The 17,547-nt window shown below is 41.8% G+C and overlaps 2 protein-coding genes across 2 annotated transcripts in view; both read left to right on the top strand.

The window, feature by feature from the left end:
• Window positions 1–9,578, top strand: part of LOC132468091 (protein unc-13 homolog B-like) — a 42,711-nt gene extending 33,133 nt beyond the window's left edge. Inside the window, exons 27-40 of the mRNA XM_060065740.1 lie at window positions 35–49; window positions 192–212; window positions 726–752; window positions 1,327–1,353; window positions 1,550–1,638; window positions 1,809–1,946; window positions 2,563–2,686; window positions 3,856–3,900; window positions 4,058–4,129; window positions 4,231–4,378; window positions 4,891–4,947; window positions 6,696–6,779; window positions 7,261–7,420; window positions 8,062–9,578. Coding sequence (XP_059921723.1) covers window positions 35–49; window positions 192–212; window positions 726–752; window positions 1,327–1,353; window positions 1,550–1,638; window positions 1,809–1,946; window positions 2,563–2,686; window positions 3,856–3,900; window positions 4,058–4,129; window positions 4,231–4,378; window positions 4,891–4,947; window positions 6,696–6,779; window positions 7,261–7,420; window positions 8,062–8,344 — 1,290 coding nt within the window. The 3' untranslated portion in view covers window positions 8,345–9,578. The remainder of the gene's footprint in view (window positions 1–34; window positions 50–191; window positions 213–725; window positions 753–1,326; window positions 1,354–1,549; window positions 1,639–1,808; window positions 1,947–2,562; window positions 2,687–3,855; window positions 3,901–4,057; window positions 4,130–4,230; window positions 4,379–4,890; window positions 4,948–6,695; window positions 6,780–7,260; window positions 7,421–8,061) is intronic.
• Window positions 9,579–9,642: 64 nt separating this feature from the next.
• LOC132468092 (phospholipid-transporting ATPase ID-like) overlaps window positions 9,643–17,547 on the top strand; it is a 28,005-nt gene continuing 20,100 nt past the window's right edge. The window contains exons 1-9 of the mRNA XM_060065741.1: window positions 9,643–9,766; window positions 12,496–12,573; window positions 13,555–13,613; window positions 13,801–13,914; window positions 15,319–15,417; window positions 16,120–16,181; window positions 16,467–16,539; window positions 16,714–16,784; window positions 17,071–17,153. Coding sequence (XP_059921724.1) covers window positions 12,531–12,573; window positions 13,555–13,613; window positions 13,801–13,914; window positions 15,319–15,417; window positions 16,120–16,181; window positions 16,467–16,539; window positions 16,714–16,784; window positions 17,071–17,153 — 604 coding nt within the window. The 5' untranslated portion in view covers window positions 9,643–9,766; window positions 12,496–12,530. The remainder of the gene's footprint in view (window positions 9,767–12,495; window positions 12,574–13,554; window positions 13,614–13,800; window positions 13,915–15,318; window positions 15,418–16,119; window positions 16,182–16,466; window positions 16,540–16,713; window positions 16,785–17,070; window positions 17,154–17,547) is intronic.

Here is a 17,547-nt window from a genome sequence, read left to right as displayed (position 1 = left end):
CATTTATTTTCATTCTTCTCCAATATTCTAACAGATGGACAATGAAAAGGTTGGACATTTAAACAATATATATATGTATATATATATATACCGACAGTTTATGTATTATACATTTTATGTAATTTTTGTCCTATAAATGGTTTGATATTCATTAAATTTTATCTTCGCTTTATTCCCTTTGTTCTCTTTAGTCTGAGTTGAAGAAAGAGAAGGTGTGTTTTCCTTCAATTACAAATTATGATTCATCATAATAATTATATGATTCATTAGATATAAATTATCACATGCACTCACATACAACCAACACCCTTTTACTTTTTGCACACTATATTGTATCGTCGTTTTTTCATTATTCATTAAATAAAGATTGTAGGCCAGTAATCTAGTCTAAATCATGACGACAAGCAAGGACACATTTTCATAAATGTTTTCTAATTCATAAAAAGAAAACTGAAATGGGATTTACATAATAATATTCAGACCATTGGCGAAGGTCCATCCCGTTTGCTCTGATGACCCGTAACATGACTGAATAAACAAGGCAAACATTTATGAAAACATTTTTTGATAATGTCGTGATGGGTTATTGTATGCAGTATATATGTATTTATGTATGAATGCTGACCCAATATATCCATATATTTCTAACCACAAAGCAATTTTCAATTAAATCTTAAACAGTATATTGAGCAAAATATCTGAATATAACACGACTTTCATTGCAGGGAGAAAAGTCTGAAAGGGAGAAGCAGGTAAAGTCTCTCCCTCTCTCCCTCTCTCCTAATTAGAACCAATACCTATACTAGGGTTAGTTGTAACCAATACCTGGTTAGTTAGAACAAATACCTATACTAGCGTTAGTTGTAACCAATACCTGGTTAGTTAGAACAAATACCTATACTAGCGTTAGTTGGAACCAATACCTATACTAGCGTTAGTTGGAACCAATACCTATACTAGAGTTAGTTAGGAATCATACCTATTCTAAGGTTAGTTGGAACCAGTACCTGGTTAGTTAGAACCAATACTTATACTAGGGTCAGGTGGGCCCAATACCTGGTTAAATTGAACCAATACCTATACTATTAGTTAGAACCAATACCGATACTCAGGTTAGTTAGGAACCATGAGCTGAGTTTTTATGTGTGATTGTATAAGAGTTCTTCAGACCAACGTGATGATTCTTAGTGTTTCTCTGACCTGGTCCTTGACCTGGTGTATAATATCTCTGGACATGGACTAAAGGCTGTACATTCATTTCTCATTATTTTATTTGTTCAGATGTTTTCTTGGCTGGTGTTTTAATGTTTGTTTTCTTCTGTGCAGACCGAAGATATAGACTCTATCAAGAAGGTAGGGAGTCCCAACAGGCATTCATTTAGTTGTTATTATTATGGTCATCATGTTTTTAGGTTCATGTTAATTGTTTCTCTTCTGTTGATCATGTTTTTACTTTATGATCATACAGTCTTATTTATTTTTTTTATGTATTTTATGTATATATTCTATAAACAAATGTGTGTGTGTGTGTGTTTGTGTGCGAATGCAGCTCGACACAGAGGAAGCTACCATCCTTTATGAGCTGCAGTTGAATCTGAGCTCTGTCCTGGATAATTTAAGTGTCATGTTTGGAACGAGGTAACACACCAATATTATTTTTGATAAACCGTCTTCTGTTATCGCTGTTCTATAATTTCGGCTCTATATCTGTTCTATAATATCTGTTTGATAAACGCTGTTCTATTATCGCTGTTCTGTAATATCTGTTCTATAATATCGATTATATTATCCCTGTTCTATACTCCCAGTTTCCTGGCCCGCCTAAATGGCTGTATGCGTCAGATGGCTGAGAGCCTGAGCCAGATGAAGGGCCAGCCCAACCCCAACACGGCCGAGGCTGATGCAGACACTATGCTCAGACCTCTCATGGAGTTTCTGGACGCAATGTGAGTTCAAGAATCACTGGAAAACCAGTACATACCCGAAACCCTAGAAAAACAAGTTACAAAATTCAATTAGTAGATAAATAACCCTGTTTACACCATCAACTAATCCCAGAGAGACATCATTAACTAACCTCCCAAAAAACGGGACATAACTGTAACCTCAGAAACACCAGTAACTAATCCCAGAGACACCAGTAACTAACCACAGAAACACCATTAACCAAACACATTTACATTTACATTTAGGGCATTTAGCAGACGCTTTTATCCAAAGCGACTTACAATAAGTACATTTGTCATAAGAAGTGCATCAATATATCGCTGTCGGTACAGAAAGGGTGTTCATAGAACCAAGTGCAAGTACAACAATCGCTAGGCTAACCCATTCCCCGTGTTACAGCAATGATAGCAGCTACTGCAGTTGCTAAACACCTAACCTATGGCCAGAAATATGGTTATAAATTGAAGATGTGAGGCTATTAACTGTGTGTGTGTGTGTGTGTGTGTGTGTGTGTGTGTGTGTGTGTGTGTGTGTGTGTGTGTGTGTGTGTGTGTGGGTGTGTGTGTGTGTGTGGGTGTGTGGGTGTGCGTGTGTTTGTGTGTTTTGCGTCATCAGTCTCAGCATATTTGCCGATGTGTGTGAGAAAGCTGTTCTGAGGAGAATCTTAAAGGACCTTTGGAAGATGGTCCTCAGCAGCCTTGAAAAGACCATAGTCTTACCACAGAGTGACGGCAGTCTGGTAAAACAAACTTTATTCTAACCCTTAAACACGTTATTCTAACCCTTAAAGGGGACTTATTATACCACCAGGTGTGAGTGTGATTAGCCTTACAAGCCGTTTCGAAAATCGGCCTAATATGACATCACTAGTGGGTGTGTCCACCTAGATCTGTGCTGGATAGATGAGCAATGTTTACTTCAGTCCACTGGGTAGGCTGGTAGTTAGATCTATCCAGCACAGATCTAGGTGGACACACCCACTAGTGATGTCATATTAGGCAGATTTTCGAAACGGCTTGTAAGGCTAATCACACTCACACCTGGTGGTATAATAAGTCCCCTTTAAACACATTATTCTAACCCTTACACACGTTATACTCACCCTTACACATTATTTGAATTCTGAAACATGTTATTCTGACCCTTACACACTTTGTTGAACCTACACATGTTATTCTATCCCTTACACACTTTATTTAACCTACACATGTTATTCTAACCCTACCCTTACACACTTTATTTAACCTACACATGTTATTCTGACCCTTACACACTTTGTTGAACCTACACATGTTATTCTAACCCTAACACACTTTATTTAACCTACACATGTTATTCTAACCCTACCCTTACACACTTTATTTAACCTACACATGTTATTCTGACCCTAACACACTTTATTTAACCTACACATGTTATTCTGACCCTAACACACTTTATTTAACCTACACATGTTATTCTGACCCTAACACACTTTATTTAACCTACACATGTTATTCTGACCCTTACACGTGTTGTTCTAACCCTAACTGTGCGAACTGTGTGTCCACAGCAATGTTACGGCTATACACGACAGCAAATGCTACGGCCGTGCACAGACTGCACTGCACTGCACTGGCTTCAATAGCTTCTGTACAATACATTGAGGCAGATTATTCGTCAGAGAATTGGCTGTCCTGTAAATATGTTCCAATTTTAACTAATTCCTGTGTGTACATAATGCAGGATATGCCATTACTTTCACCAAGAATGGTGGACCAGGTGTTGGAGGTAGAAGGAGTGGTAGTGCTTATTTTTACAATGGGGGGGTCTGACAAAAATGCTCTGGGGACCACTGGCCTAACCTAACAAACAGAGATTCATATTATATATACATGTACAATTCATTGACTGTTTTGTACAATGCAGGGAGCCCAGCTCCTCACTGCTGCCAAGGGCCTCTCCAACATGAAGGTAACCGATATATGAATATAAATAATAATTTATATTATACAATATCGTCGTTACATTTCATATACATATGACTTCTTCTAACCTAAAGGTAACTGGTTCACTGATGTGTATATGTACATAGCTGTATTATAATATTCTTATTGGTACGTATAAACAGGGAGGGAGCGATCCGAAGACCCTGTCAGCCAAACAGTGTATGATTCTGGACACTGGACTGGAGGCCATCAAGGTGGACATTTAAGAGCCTCATCACAGTCTTATAGTTGGCACATATATATTTCGACTTGAATATGAATAGGATTTTATTGACGCTGTGGTGTTGTGTTCCAGCAATACTTCCACGCTGGGGGGAGCGGCCTGAAGAGGTCGGTGGTGGAGACCAGTCCCGAGGTGGCCTCTCTGCGTTACGCTCTCTCTCTCTACTCTCAGAGCACGGACGCCCTCATCAAGACCTTCATCACCACACAGCACGCACAAGGTGGCTCACACACACACACACACACACGCACGCACGCACGCACGCACGCACGCACGCACTCACTCACTCACTCACTCACTCACTCACTCACTCACTCACTCACTCACTCACTCACTCACTCACTCACTCACTCACTCACTCACTCACTCACTCACTCACTCACTCACTCACTCACTCACTCACTCACTCACTCACTCACACACACACACAAGCAGGCAGGGATAGACACACACACACAAAAACATACATGCACACAGGCAGGCGTACACGCACACACACACACACGCACGCACGCACGCACGCACGCACGCACGCACGCACGCACGCACGCACGCACGCACGCACGCACGCACGCACGCACGCACACACACACACACACACACACACACACACACACACACACACACACACACACTTGGTGAATAAGCATTGAGACCTAAACCATTATATTTTCATATGTTTAATATTTACTTCTTATGTATTTTTTTTCTTTCATTCTCTTCTCCCCCCAGTGCATGATGGGATGGGAATCAGAATCACTGCTAGTGAGAAGGCCCGCCCAGACCGGGGTAAGACACCTTAAATGTTACCAGATATTTAAAGGTGCCATGACATGCTATTTTATGGATGCTTTAATATAGGTATTAGTGGGCCCCTAACACAGTATTGAAAGACGTTCCCGAAATTCAGCCGTGGTGCAGAGTTACAGCCACTCCAAGCCAGTCGCACATTGAGCTTCCCCCAAATGCGCTGTTTTGGTGTCTGTAGCTAAAATGCAAATGAGGAGGAGCGAGGCGGGCCAAGGAGGAGGGTGGGGGTGTGGGATTGTTCCCGGGCAGCGCTTAGGCACCTCCGCCTCCTGCAGTGCCGAGGCGGTGGTCCCTCGGCAGTGGGAAGCGGGGCTCAAGCGGGAGACATTCGCTGCCAACAATCCCTTTCTCCTCCATGTCGTGGTTCATGTTCCTGAGGGAGTCAAAGCCAAAGTTCCCTTCCCCCAATTCAATTTTTACCAATGGCTGAGATAACCCCCACTACGAATCTCGTTGTAGAAATACCAGAGACGAGAGTCCGACGTGTTGTGCGCCATAACACCAAAAGCAGAACGGTTATCCAAATAACAAGGAAGTGTACAACACTTGCGTTACAGTCCTGGAGCTCTATATCTAAATAATATCATATAATACATAGATATCTATATCATATATAATACATATTATCACGGCCAAAAGCTGTGTGCGCCTCCAGACGATATTATGAATTACAAACGACTTCGTCGGGTTCTGCGACGTCTCTGGTTCTTCCACTTTCACATCAACCTGAAGTCGACTGAACCGCACGCTGCCTGCTGCTGGCTGCCTGCTGCCGGGCGGTGGTGCTTTGCGGCGGTGGTGCCTCGCGGCAACCGGCGGCATGTCGCAGCTCATGTACTTCAGGGAGTCAAAGCCAAAATTCCTTTCCCCCAATTCCTTCTCAACCATGGCTGAGATAAACCCCACTACAGTCTCGTTGTGGAAATACAGGAGACTTCAAAGAACCGACAAGAAACACTTGCGTTACAGTGTGTGTATTCACACACACACACATGGCGCTCGCACGGTCGTGTCTCATTGGCGGGCAAAGTCTCTGGGCGGGCCAGGCAGAGTAAGGGGAGGAGCCTACTGCAGTGTGACGACATAGGAAACCACATTCCAAATCAGCGTGCTTGAGCCTCCGTTTTTTTCAAAGGCGAGCAGAACACCTAGTTTTCGTTTTACACCGAACGCAAGTTTTAGCCACTTGGGGACCTCATATTTATGTTAGAAAACCTCATAAAGTGATTTTCATGCCATGGCACCTTTAAGAAACTGTGATGTTCAGATTAAAGGAGTAGTGGTTCTGATGTTTAGATAATAGCACTAGTGGTTCTCATATTTCGATTATAGACCTTGTTGTTCTCATATTTAGATAAAGGGCTAGATGTTCTGATGGGACTAGTGTTGAATGTTTAGATTAAAGTACCTGTCTTTCTGATGTAAGCCTATTGGTTCAGATGTTTGGATTAAGGGACTAGAGGTTGTGATATTAAGATTAAAGAGGTAGTGTTTCTGATATTTAGATTAAAGGAGTTCTAATTAGTTGTTTCTATTTGTTGATAGTGGCGGAGGGATGTATTTGAGTTAGATCAAACAAAGCTTTAGGTTTGGTTAATTAGGTATACGGTGAGGGTTAACCTAATCCCTGACTCAAATTGCGATTACTGTGATTACTATTTTCATTGCTCTGTGGAAGATAAGTGTATTTGAATGGAAGGTGCTGACCAGTGCATTTGTATCTGTAGGCTCTGGGGTGGAGAAAGCCATCGGAGAGGCTGTGGTGCAGATAGATATGGTCCCTGGGACGGATCGTAAGGTCAACGTCAAAGGTAAGACAAAACAACACAACTCCTAGAAACACACACACATTTATATTCAACCACAAACACACACACAAACAGAAACCCATACATTTAAGACAAACGTATACGTACATTGTTGGCATATTTGTGTTTATTATTAATTGAGCATCTTGCAGATATCGTACAAACTCCCATTGGCTAGTTTAGAAAAACCTTAAACAAGGAATTGGGCAGAAATTATAAAAAAATAAAGCCAGAGGCATGGCAGCTCTAAACTATGTGCTGTTCACCTGCTCCTCATCATGTGCTGTTCACCTGCTCCTCACCCATGTGCTGTTCACGTGCTCCTCATCATGTGCTGTTCACCTGCTCCTCATCATGTGCTGTTCACCTGCTCCTCACCAATGTGCTGTTCACGTGCTCCTCATCATGTGCTGTTCCCCTGCTCCCCACCCATTTGCTGTTCACGTGCTCCTCCTCCATGTGCTGTTCCCCTGCTCTCAACCAGTGATTGCGGTGAATGACATGAAGTGGAAGACCTCTGGGATGTTCCGGCCGTTTGTGGAGTTGAACATGGCCGGACCCTTCATAGCGGACAAGAAGAGGAAGTTTGCCACCAAGTCAAAGAACAACAGTTTCACTGCGAACTTCAACGAGGCCTTTCAGTTGTGAGTAGCTTTGGAGCCTAAACTCTAGCCATTCCCCTCGTCAGTACCACAGCTGAAACATCTAATACATGTAATCATTTATATTTGTGTGCATCTTACACCACAAATGCATAGAAAGAGTAATTTTACATATTATTCAATTTACAATTCACAGTCTAATAATTTATTTGTATCCTAAAATAAACATTCTGTAGTGCTTTTGAAGGCACCCAAAGCACTCTTTATATGTTCATAGTCAGTATGTGAATGGGGGAGGGTTGGTGGTAGAAGTTGCTACCAGTGTGTAGCACTGCAGCCAGTAACAATGGCTACCACAGTGTAGAGGTGAGGAATGATGCTGTTGAACTGGAGACCAGGGTATGATTAGGAGCCATGTGAGTGAAAGAGACAGTTTGTGATTTGGGCCAAGACATGGATTTGCACCCCTACAACTCTGATAGTGAGCACATGGAGGACCTCTGTTAACGTCTCATCACAAGGATAGAAAAAATACATGTAGATATATTGGTTCACTTCTTTGACATTGATTTCTTTATTTAGTATTCATTTGGTCACTTATTCCTGTTGAAAATTCCTGTTTTTAGTTCAACTGAAAAACAAAATGGCCGCTCCTAATATGAACCTCTCTACCGTCCTCGAAGCCTCCTGGGGAAGGAGTCCCCCGACTGCTACGAGCTGCAGCTGGCGGTGAGGGACTACTGCTTCGGCCGGGCGGACCGCCTGGTCGGCACGGCCGTGGTCCAGCTGCGGGACCTGGCCGGACGCAAGACGGCTGTGTTCTGGTGCCCCCTGGGGCCGCGTATCCACATGGACGAGACGGGCCTCACGGTGGTCCGCATCCTGTCCCAGCGGCCCGCCGATGACGTGGCCAAGGAGTTTGTTAAGCTCAAGTCTGACACACGTCCCGTGGAGGAAGGCCGCTGATTGTGTGTTTAGGATGAGTGGAAACGCCTCACCAAGATTCTGGTGGCTGCCGTTGACAGCGGGTGTCTGTCAAAGTTAACTTTATTGTCAATTTCAAAATATGTGCCAGACATACAGAGGAATCGAAATTGCGTTTATCTCTGACCCACGGTGCAATAAGAACAAAAGGATATAATTTGGTAAAATAAGATAAGTACAATTTACAATAATAATAATTATAATAATAATATAATAATTTATTATATAATAATATATTATATAATATAATAATAATAATAATAATAATAATAATAATAATAATAATAATATACTTATTTACGTTCCTTATTGAGCAGTTCAGTCAAGTTGATAGGGTGTAATGTGTTGTGTTTAGGATAGAGTATAGATTTGCCCATGTTTTTCAGTGCCAGTTGGTTGGAAATGGTTCCAAATATTATAATGTAACTTTGTGGATGCATATCAAACAAAACCTTTAACGTTCACAAACAATGACAATGCTATCACAGCATATTGTTGTGATGGTTAATCTAACCAATGTGAAAGTGTGTTATAGCTTACGTTATATATTATCTCATGTTGATGATGTGCCAAATAATGAAAGTATCCATCAATGTTCAAATATGTTTACTGTGGTTCTGTGATGTGGGGTTAGGGTCTGTCTGTTGTATAGATGGGTTTGGGTCAGTCTTTCTGATTTAATCCTAACCCTTTTGAAAATGTGTTCAATATACTCACACAAAAATATTTAACATTAATATATCCCTTTGTTAATCTTGAGTCCGTATCCGTTTGGGATTTCTAATTTTTTGTGAAATGGTGCATCCTATGCCTTGTTCTGTGTATCTCTGAATCCTGATGCAAAGGGACTTAAATAATGTGAGATCTAACTTTACAAACTCTACTGGTAATATTACTCACAATGCAATGTTCATAATCCTAAACTAAATCATTTCCTGCATTTCTGCAGTAGCTGGATTTATTTATATTATTCACTCAATAAACAAACCGATAACCTCACGTAGCCAACAAGTAAAAACGAAGGCACCTAAACGGGGACTGCAGTATTCTCACCTATCTCTGGACAGTAGCCTACCTGAGAACAAGAACAACGATGGTGTATCCATCTGTCTGCTGCAGTGATTCAGAGTCTACTATCCTTAAGTTAACCTGTACCGTTTTCCGTCATAGCAATACCTCCAAATGTGTTTCATGGATTAAATAACTGGAATACAAACTATCTAGACTGATTATTTTAGCGGTGCATTGTCGGAGGAGGGAGGGAGGGAGGGAGGGCGGAAGGAAGGAAAGGGGGTGGTCGGCCCGAGGAAGAAGGAGGAGTGTGACGGAACGAACGAAACATCACAAATATTAAAAGTTTCAACCAAAACTCGACTCAGCTCCTTCTGCTCCGCTGGGCTAACGGTAAGCGCATTGTCTCTTGACCTTGGGTCGGGTATGGAGGGGGATATAGATAAAGGTTGTCTGGACAGTGGATGAAGAATGGAGAAGTGACTGATCGGGTGTATTTATCACATTGTAGCGGAATACGAGGAAGGCGCCGAGACAGGAAGCTTTCTCCTCCTCACGTTCATTGTGCATCTAAGAATCTCTGAGAACTTCTGGTTCGTTTCACTATTTGATAGAAGGTGAAACACCACGTTGCAGAAGCGACCGAGTTGCATGACGGCACGCCTGGTTTCAATGAGCCACACTATGAATTCACTTTGAGTATGAATTCTATCAATTAAGATTGACCAATCGAGAAAACGTCATCTATAGTGAGTAAGGGCACGTCATCGAGTGATGATTCTCGGAATGCGGAGAAATACAGATAAACGATTACAGACAACTTTAAAGAGCATTTTCAGCACAGCAACTCATACTTATTTTAAATAATCTCAATAAACAATAGTATAGTACTACATAAAGTAACACTATTGCCCAGATGTGGACTGATGTTTCATCGTAATGATATTTCATAAACTGTTCAAATGTTTGCTTTCACAAAGTGTTCCATATGGTGTTAAATAGTTATTCTGGTGAGGTAGGGGCTGAGGATCATGGCTATTGGGTACTTGGTTGAGGGATAGAGACTAGGTGGTTAGAAGGTAGCAGGTGAGGGCTAGGGGATTAGAAGGTTAGAATATTGTAGATTAGGAAAGTAGGAAGAGGGTATTGTGTAAGGACCGGGGTTAGGGTGAGAGAATAAAGGCCTGATGGTAATGATCTCAGCATATAGGGTTATGACCATGGTTAGGGTGAGAGGATGAGGAGGACTAGATGTTTAGGAGGTGAGAGGGTCTGGTTTATTTGAGGAACAGCCAACATAAAAGTACAACCCTAATGTCAGGGTTAGGGTTACCCTTATAATCATTTCAGGGTGTTATCTAGTCAACAGAGCGGAGGAGACCACTGACTCTGGCTCTGTGACCCGAGAGATCAGGTGAATAATTCAGCGTTTGATTGTTCGGGAGCGCTAGAGTGTTCAGGCTGGCATGGTCTGTTATGAAGGGACAATGGAGAAATGACTGCCTGATTTTCCATTTCAATCGTGACAATTTATCACATAACTTCAAAGGGTCTTGAGAACACATGCAAAGATTTCAGTGTGATTTCAGTGTCACCAAACCTCACGATTCTTATTTTAAAGTAAAATATTTTATGTAAAAATAAAAAAACGTATATTACATGTTGGAGTTAGGTTGCCTAATCCAAAAATGATGAAACTCAAGTTCCTCATTCCCAGGCATAACACAGAAGTGAAATAGCCAACCCCTATCTCATACCGAGAGCAACTAATATATCAAGTATCTTGCCATAACATAGAGTAGCTGCACCAACATAGAGTAATTAACCCCAACATAGAGTAACCAAACAGCATATCTTACACCAACATAGAGTAACAAACCCCAACATAGAGTAATTTACCCAAACACAGAGTTACTAATCCCAACCTAGAATAACTAACCCCAACGTAGTGTGAAAGGTCAAATGCAGGCCTACATTGGTAGAGGCTAACAATAGAAGGTGTGATAAGATAAGCACAATGCGGGGAATGCTGCTGCTCTGGGTCATTGTGAAGAAATGGATGATTTGTTGTGTACTGGTCACACAAAATTACAAAAGGATACGTGTATAGATATGAAATAATACTGCTGTCAATCTTATAAAAAGTAAAAAGATAAAGAGTGTGCTGAATGTATATTAATTTATATTTGTGTCTAAGTAAGTTTGTGACTTCCTGAATACTACTAGTATACTACTTGGGTTTATATATTTGATTCTATGTAGGTCTCCTTGTTAAAACAACAGTTTCCTGTCTGGGAACAACTTTTTTTTAACCCGCAACACACACACGCACGCACACACGCAAGCACGCATGCACGCACACACAGCCTTTTATGCAACCCGCACAGATAAAACATTCAAGCGCACTGTTATGTTTTTTGCTCTGCTGCAAATAATGGTTAAATATTGAAGTTTAACATTATTATCAGGAGTTACTTTACTGCTTTGTTCCTGGAAGGTGAATTGGGAGGTGGGTTTAGGGAGGGGGAGTTAGACAGTGGTCTAGTGTGGAGGCTGGTTCCAGTTAGGATTAGGGAGTGGAGGTTAGACAGTGGTTTAGTGTGGAGGCTAGTTAGGGTTAGGCAGTGGTGTTAGGATTATGTGTTTCCAATGGAAAGGTATTAGTGGAGGCAGGAAATGATGCTGAACAGAATATTAGTCTGAGTAAGGGGAGAGGTGCAAGCTTGGTTTTATGAGGGAAAAATACATCATAGGTCACTGAATCAACATACTCGGTCACTGCTTGTATCACAGCTATTTAGGGTGCAGTTCTCCAGCTGTTCTCCAGCTGTTTTTGGACACGCTGCAGTGCAAGTGACTTTGTATACATAATACTGGTATACTATGTGTCTTTTTGTATCAGGACTGAGAGAGAGAGAGAGAGAGAGAGAGAGAGAGAGAGAGAGAGAGAGAGAGAGAGAGAGAGAGAGAGAGAGAGAGAGAGAGAGAGAGAGAGAGAGAGAGAGAGAGAGAGAGAGAGAGAGAGAGAGAGAGAGAGAGAGAGAGAGAGAGAGAGAGAGAGAGAGAGAGAGAGAGAGAGAGAGAGAGAGAGAGAGAGAGAAATAAAATATCATATTTCACAGATATGATCGAGCGGTGAGTGAGGCCAGAGGACAAAATGTCGTTCTTCGGTATGACCTGGAAGAGGAACAGAGAGACAGGTAAGCCATTAGTCTGTTTGATGTGCAATGTGATTGTTAAAGTCTTAACTACTCAAAATTCACAGAACCTTACCGTATGAATTCCGAGGCAGAAGGCAATTGTCCAAATTCTTCAAATCAATGTCCAATCACAGACAGAGGTAACAAACCAGGCAGACGGGTAGATCAGGCAGGCAGGGTCAATCAGGATGAATATTGCTGGTAGGTTAGGCGATATACACTAGACAATCTGGCAGTATATGACGGGGAATAAGGAGGGTAATCTGATTCAGGTGTGGAGATGGGCAGGGCAGCACAGGTGAGGAAGCAGCCATCTTGGGTGTACTGTAGGAGGTGACTGCAACAAAGGTGGCGATCATCTTGGGTGAACAAAGGGCTAGGGGCCAAACCGTCTACACATCAGGGTAAACCCGTGACATAAAGGAGAAGTTCACAGATCTAACACATTGAGCCTTCATTTGGGTTGGTGGGATATACCTTTAAATAACCTAGTTTAAAGTAGCATTCTCAAAGATTTTCATGTAAATATAAGTCACAATCTATCACCAAATTCGGTTAGACAATGGTGATTGAGCATATGGCCCAAAGCATTTTGCATTTGCAGCATTATGAATGTTGCATAACTGGGTGTCAGTTCGTATCATGGCCAGAGTTGTAGCCAAATATGCCAAAACGGAAATCTTATCTTTCTAATTCAATCGATTTTGTTGGAAGGAAAAAAGATGCCATAAAAATTGCCAAACACTGGCAGTTTGCCACACCTTGCAAAAGTTATTAAAAAGCTAATGTTATATGTGACCTTAATAAAGAAGAAATACAAAAAATATATTGGAAACTTAAGCTGCAGTAATATAAGACGCTTTCCAATACCCCAACGATAGGCTTCATCTGTTGAATCAGCAAACTGTTCCTTTAAACATAAAAACTTGTCTCATGGATGGCTTTGTGTTGACCTCTGACATCTGTGTTTTGATCAACCAGAGTTTGAGAGAAAACTTCGTGCTAATGACCGAGAGTACAACCTGTCCTTCACGTATGCGGTGAGCATCAGTCTGTATCACTACGGTTTTGTGTGACTGCATGTGTGCTGTACGTGGTTTGTCTCTTTCATTGTAAATAAGCTGTTAAATTGAACTCTAAATCACATGCACACACCCACACACGCACGCAAACTAAAAGGTTCCTACAAGTGGAATGGTGTTAACATGGTTGCTCCCTGGCCCTCAGACCAACGGCATTAAGACCTCGAAATACAACTTCTTCACCTTCCTGCCACTCAACCTCTTTGAGCAGTTCCAAAGGATCGCGAACGTCTACTTCCTGTTCCTTCTGCTGCTTCAGGTACCACCCCAAAACACCCGCACCACAACATCTAGTGGTGTATCTCTTTCCTCTGTCTGGGAGTCAATAACGCTAAGCTGTACGCAGAGTCACAGACACGTGGCTTCCTTGTTGTATATAGAGGAAGATCAGGGTCATAAATTCATTATTTGTGTCATTATAAACAATATTATGTTGATTTTGTTGGATCAGTTCCACTCAATAAGGCAAAGCAAACTGGGCCGAGAACTCGATGTGAAACGGATGTGTACATGCCCCGAGTTTAAGGAAGTCTGAGGAATTTAAGGAAAGTTGCGCAAAATGTGTTTTTGCGTGTGAAGCGGGCAGTGGGTGGAAGCAGGAAGTGTAGAACAGGGTAAGTTAATCAGTCAGAGGTTGCAAGCAATTAGAGCTGATACCAAGAACACTAATGTCTGAACACTGGGGCACAAGCTGGAACACACACACACACACGCGCACACGCGCGCGCTATTCAAGCCCTGCCCCAATATGCCAAATATGGACAATTTATTTGTGTGTTTGTCCTGATGATCCCCAAGATCTCCTCCCTCTCGTGGTGCTCTACGGCCGTTTAATTTGTAGTGTGTGTGTTTCTTCTGGTTCACTATGGTTGTGTAGTTCAATATGTATGTTTTTGTGTGTCTCTCCTGGTTCTCTACGGTCATGTAGTTTGTTGTGTATTTGTGTGTGTGTGTGAGTTTCCTGGTTCCCTATGGTTGTGTAGCTTAATATGTGTGAGTGTGTGTCCTGTTTCACTATGGTTGTGTAGTTTGTTGTGTGTGTGTCTCCTGGTTCACTATGGTTGTGTAGTTTAATATTTGTGTGTGTGTGTCTCCTGGTTCACTATGGTTGTGTGGTTTAATATGTGTGTGTGCGTTTGTGTGTAGGTGATCCCTCAGATCTCCTCCCTGTCCTGGTTCACCAGCGTTGTGTAGTTTGTTGTGTGTGTGTGTGTGTGTGTGTGTGTTTCTGTGTGTGTCTCCTGGTTCATTATGGCTGTGTGTGTGTGTGTGTGTGTGTGTGTGTGTGTGTGTGTGTGTGTGTGTGTGTGTGTGTGTGTGTGTGTGTGTGTGTGTGTGTGTGTGTGTGTGTGTGTGTGTGTGTGTGTGTGTGTGTGTGTGTGTGTGTGTGTGTGTGTGGGTGGGTGATCCCTCAGATCTCCTCCCTGTCCTGGTTCACCAGTGTTGTGTAGTTTGTTGTGTGTGTGTGTTTCTGTGTGTGTCTCCTGGTTCATTATGGCTGTGTAGTTTAATGTGTGTGTGTGTGTTTGTGTAGGTGATCCCTCAGATCTCCTCCCTGTCCTGGTTCACCAGTGTTGTGTAGTTTGTTGTGTGTGTGTTTCTGTGTGTGTCTCCTGGTTCATTATGGCTGTGTAGTTTAATGTGTGTGTGTGTGTTTGTGTAGGTGATCCCTCAGATCTCCTCCCTGTCCTGGTTCACCACCGTCGTGCCACTGGTCCTGGTGCTTGCTGTCACCGCAGCCAAAGACGCCACTGATGACATCGTAAGAACAATGTATTTATTTAAATAAAGTTTATTTATGTAGTGTATCCTAAAGGCCAAGTTACACAGTGTAACACAAGTTACCCTTCTGTGTTAGCACATATGCTCAATGTGTGGAGATCCACGTCATTATGCAGATACATGCCGGCCTTGGATCTACGCAAACATTAAGAATGTACTTTAAGTATATATACACATATTAGATGTACTTTCAGTATGTATGTGTATACAATGTGTAATTTGTAATGTAATGTATTACATTTCTAGCTAGCATTAATGAATATAATGTATATAATGTAGGATTAACCCTATCCCTAACCCAAGTATTTATGTAAATGATTTATATAATGTGTAGTATTAATTATGTTGAGCATATAATGTGTGGTATTAATGTATAGAATGTGGAGTGTGTAAATTATTTAGATAATGTGTAGTAATAATGTAAATAATATATATCATGTGTAGTATTAACGTTGTTATGAATATAATGTGTAGTAATAATGATGTTTTGTTTATTATGTCTAGTACTGATGTTATGTATATAATGTGTAGTATTAATGTAAATAATTTATTTAATGTGTAGTATTAATGATTTTATGTATATAATGTGTAGAATAAATGATGTTATGTATATAATGTCTAGTATAAGTGTTGTTATGTAAATAATGTGTAGTATTAACATCCGATATATGTTGGGTTCTAGAATCGCCACCGGAGTGACAACCGAGTCAACAACCGTAAAGTCGAGGTGCTCATCGATGGAAAGTAAGTTAATTCACCTGTGTGTGTGTGTGTGTGTGTGTGTGTGTGTGTGTGTGTGTGTGTGTGTGTGTGTGTGTGTGTGTGTGTGTGTGTGTGTGTGTGTGTGTGTGTGTGTGTGTGTGTGTGTGTGTGTGTGTGTGTGCATACATGCACACACACACATAACATGCATGGCTTATGCTTTATGTCCCACCCCACTAAACCCATGTCCAATACGTTACAGTTAAACTAAGTCACCTAATGTGTCTCCTTGACTCCTTTTGTGTCTCTTGTCTCCTTGTTCCACAGGTTGTGCAGCGAGCGATGGATGGACGTCAAGGTGGGTGACATCATCAAGCTGGAGAGCAACCAGTTCATTACGGTCAGTGGATGCATATTTACATTTATTATAATGTTATTGATATTAAACAAACTTCTGATTAGGAGTCAGTCAGGCTTGATCATGTTTTGTTATTTATGAGTTAGTTATTAAGTTATTGAATGAGTTAAGTTAGGACACTTTGGTAAAGTGACCGGCTGTTTGTTGTCCTTTCAGGCCGATCTTCTCCTGCTCTCCAGCAGTGAACCTCTCAACCTGGTCTACATCGAGACCGCTGAGCTGGACGGGTCAGTGTGTGTCTATAGTGGCTGTGTCTGTTCAGGGTCTAATGTAGTTTGTGTCTGTTCACGGTTTAATGTAGTCGGTGCCTGTTTTCTCTTAGGTGTTTAATGTAGTTTGTGTTGGTTTTCTCTTTGGTATTTAATGTAGTTTGTGTCTGTTTTCTCTTTTTGTTTAATCTATTTGGTGACTATTGTCTGTTTTCTGTTCAGTGTTGGATTTGACTCTGCACACTGAGGTCATTGGGTCGTTCTATCAGTTCTAGTTCAATTGGGATGTTTCCTCCTCTCCCAGGGAGACAAACCTTAAGGTGAGACAGGCTCTGACAGTGACTGGTGCCCTGGGGGATGACATCAGCAGGCTGGCTGGCTTCAATGGTAACACTCGCATGCATGCACTCACGCACGTACTCACACACAAACACACACATCAACGCACACACGCAAGCGCACGCTGTGTTTCACTGGTTTCATAGTAGTCCTACAAAATGTACCCTTATGTCAAGTGTCCTACAAGGAGATGCATCCTAAATATAGAGTGTTATTGCCTTTAACTCCCTTAATAATAACTCTCTCGCTCTCGTCTCGCTCTCGTCTTCTTCTTCTCTCTCTCGTCTTCATCTTCTCTCCCCCCCTCCCGTCTTCTCTCTCTCTCTCTTTCCCACTCACTCTCACTCTCACTCCCTCTCTCACTCTCACACTCTCTCTCTCTCTCTCTCTCTCTCTCTCTCTCTCTCTCTCTCTCTCTCTCTCTCTCTCTCTCTCTCTCTCT

The sequence above is a fragment of the Gadus macrocephalus genome, chromosome 11 (assembly GCF_031168955.1).
Source record: "Gadus macrocephalus chromosome 11, ASM3116895v1".
Lineage (NCBI taxonomy): Eukaryota > Metazoa > Chordata > Actinopteri > Gadiformes > Gadidae > Gadus > Gadus macrocephalus.
The sequence above is the reverse complement of the archived record's forward strand: the minus strand, read 5'-3'. Positions and strand labels throughout refer to the sequence as shown.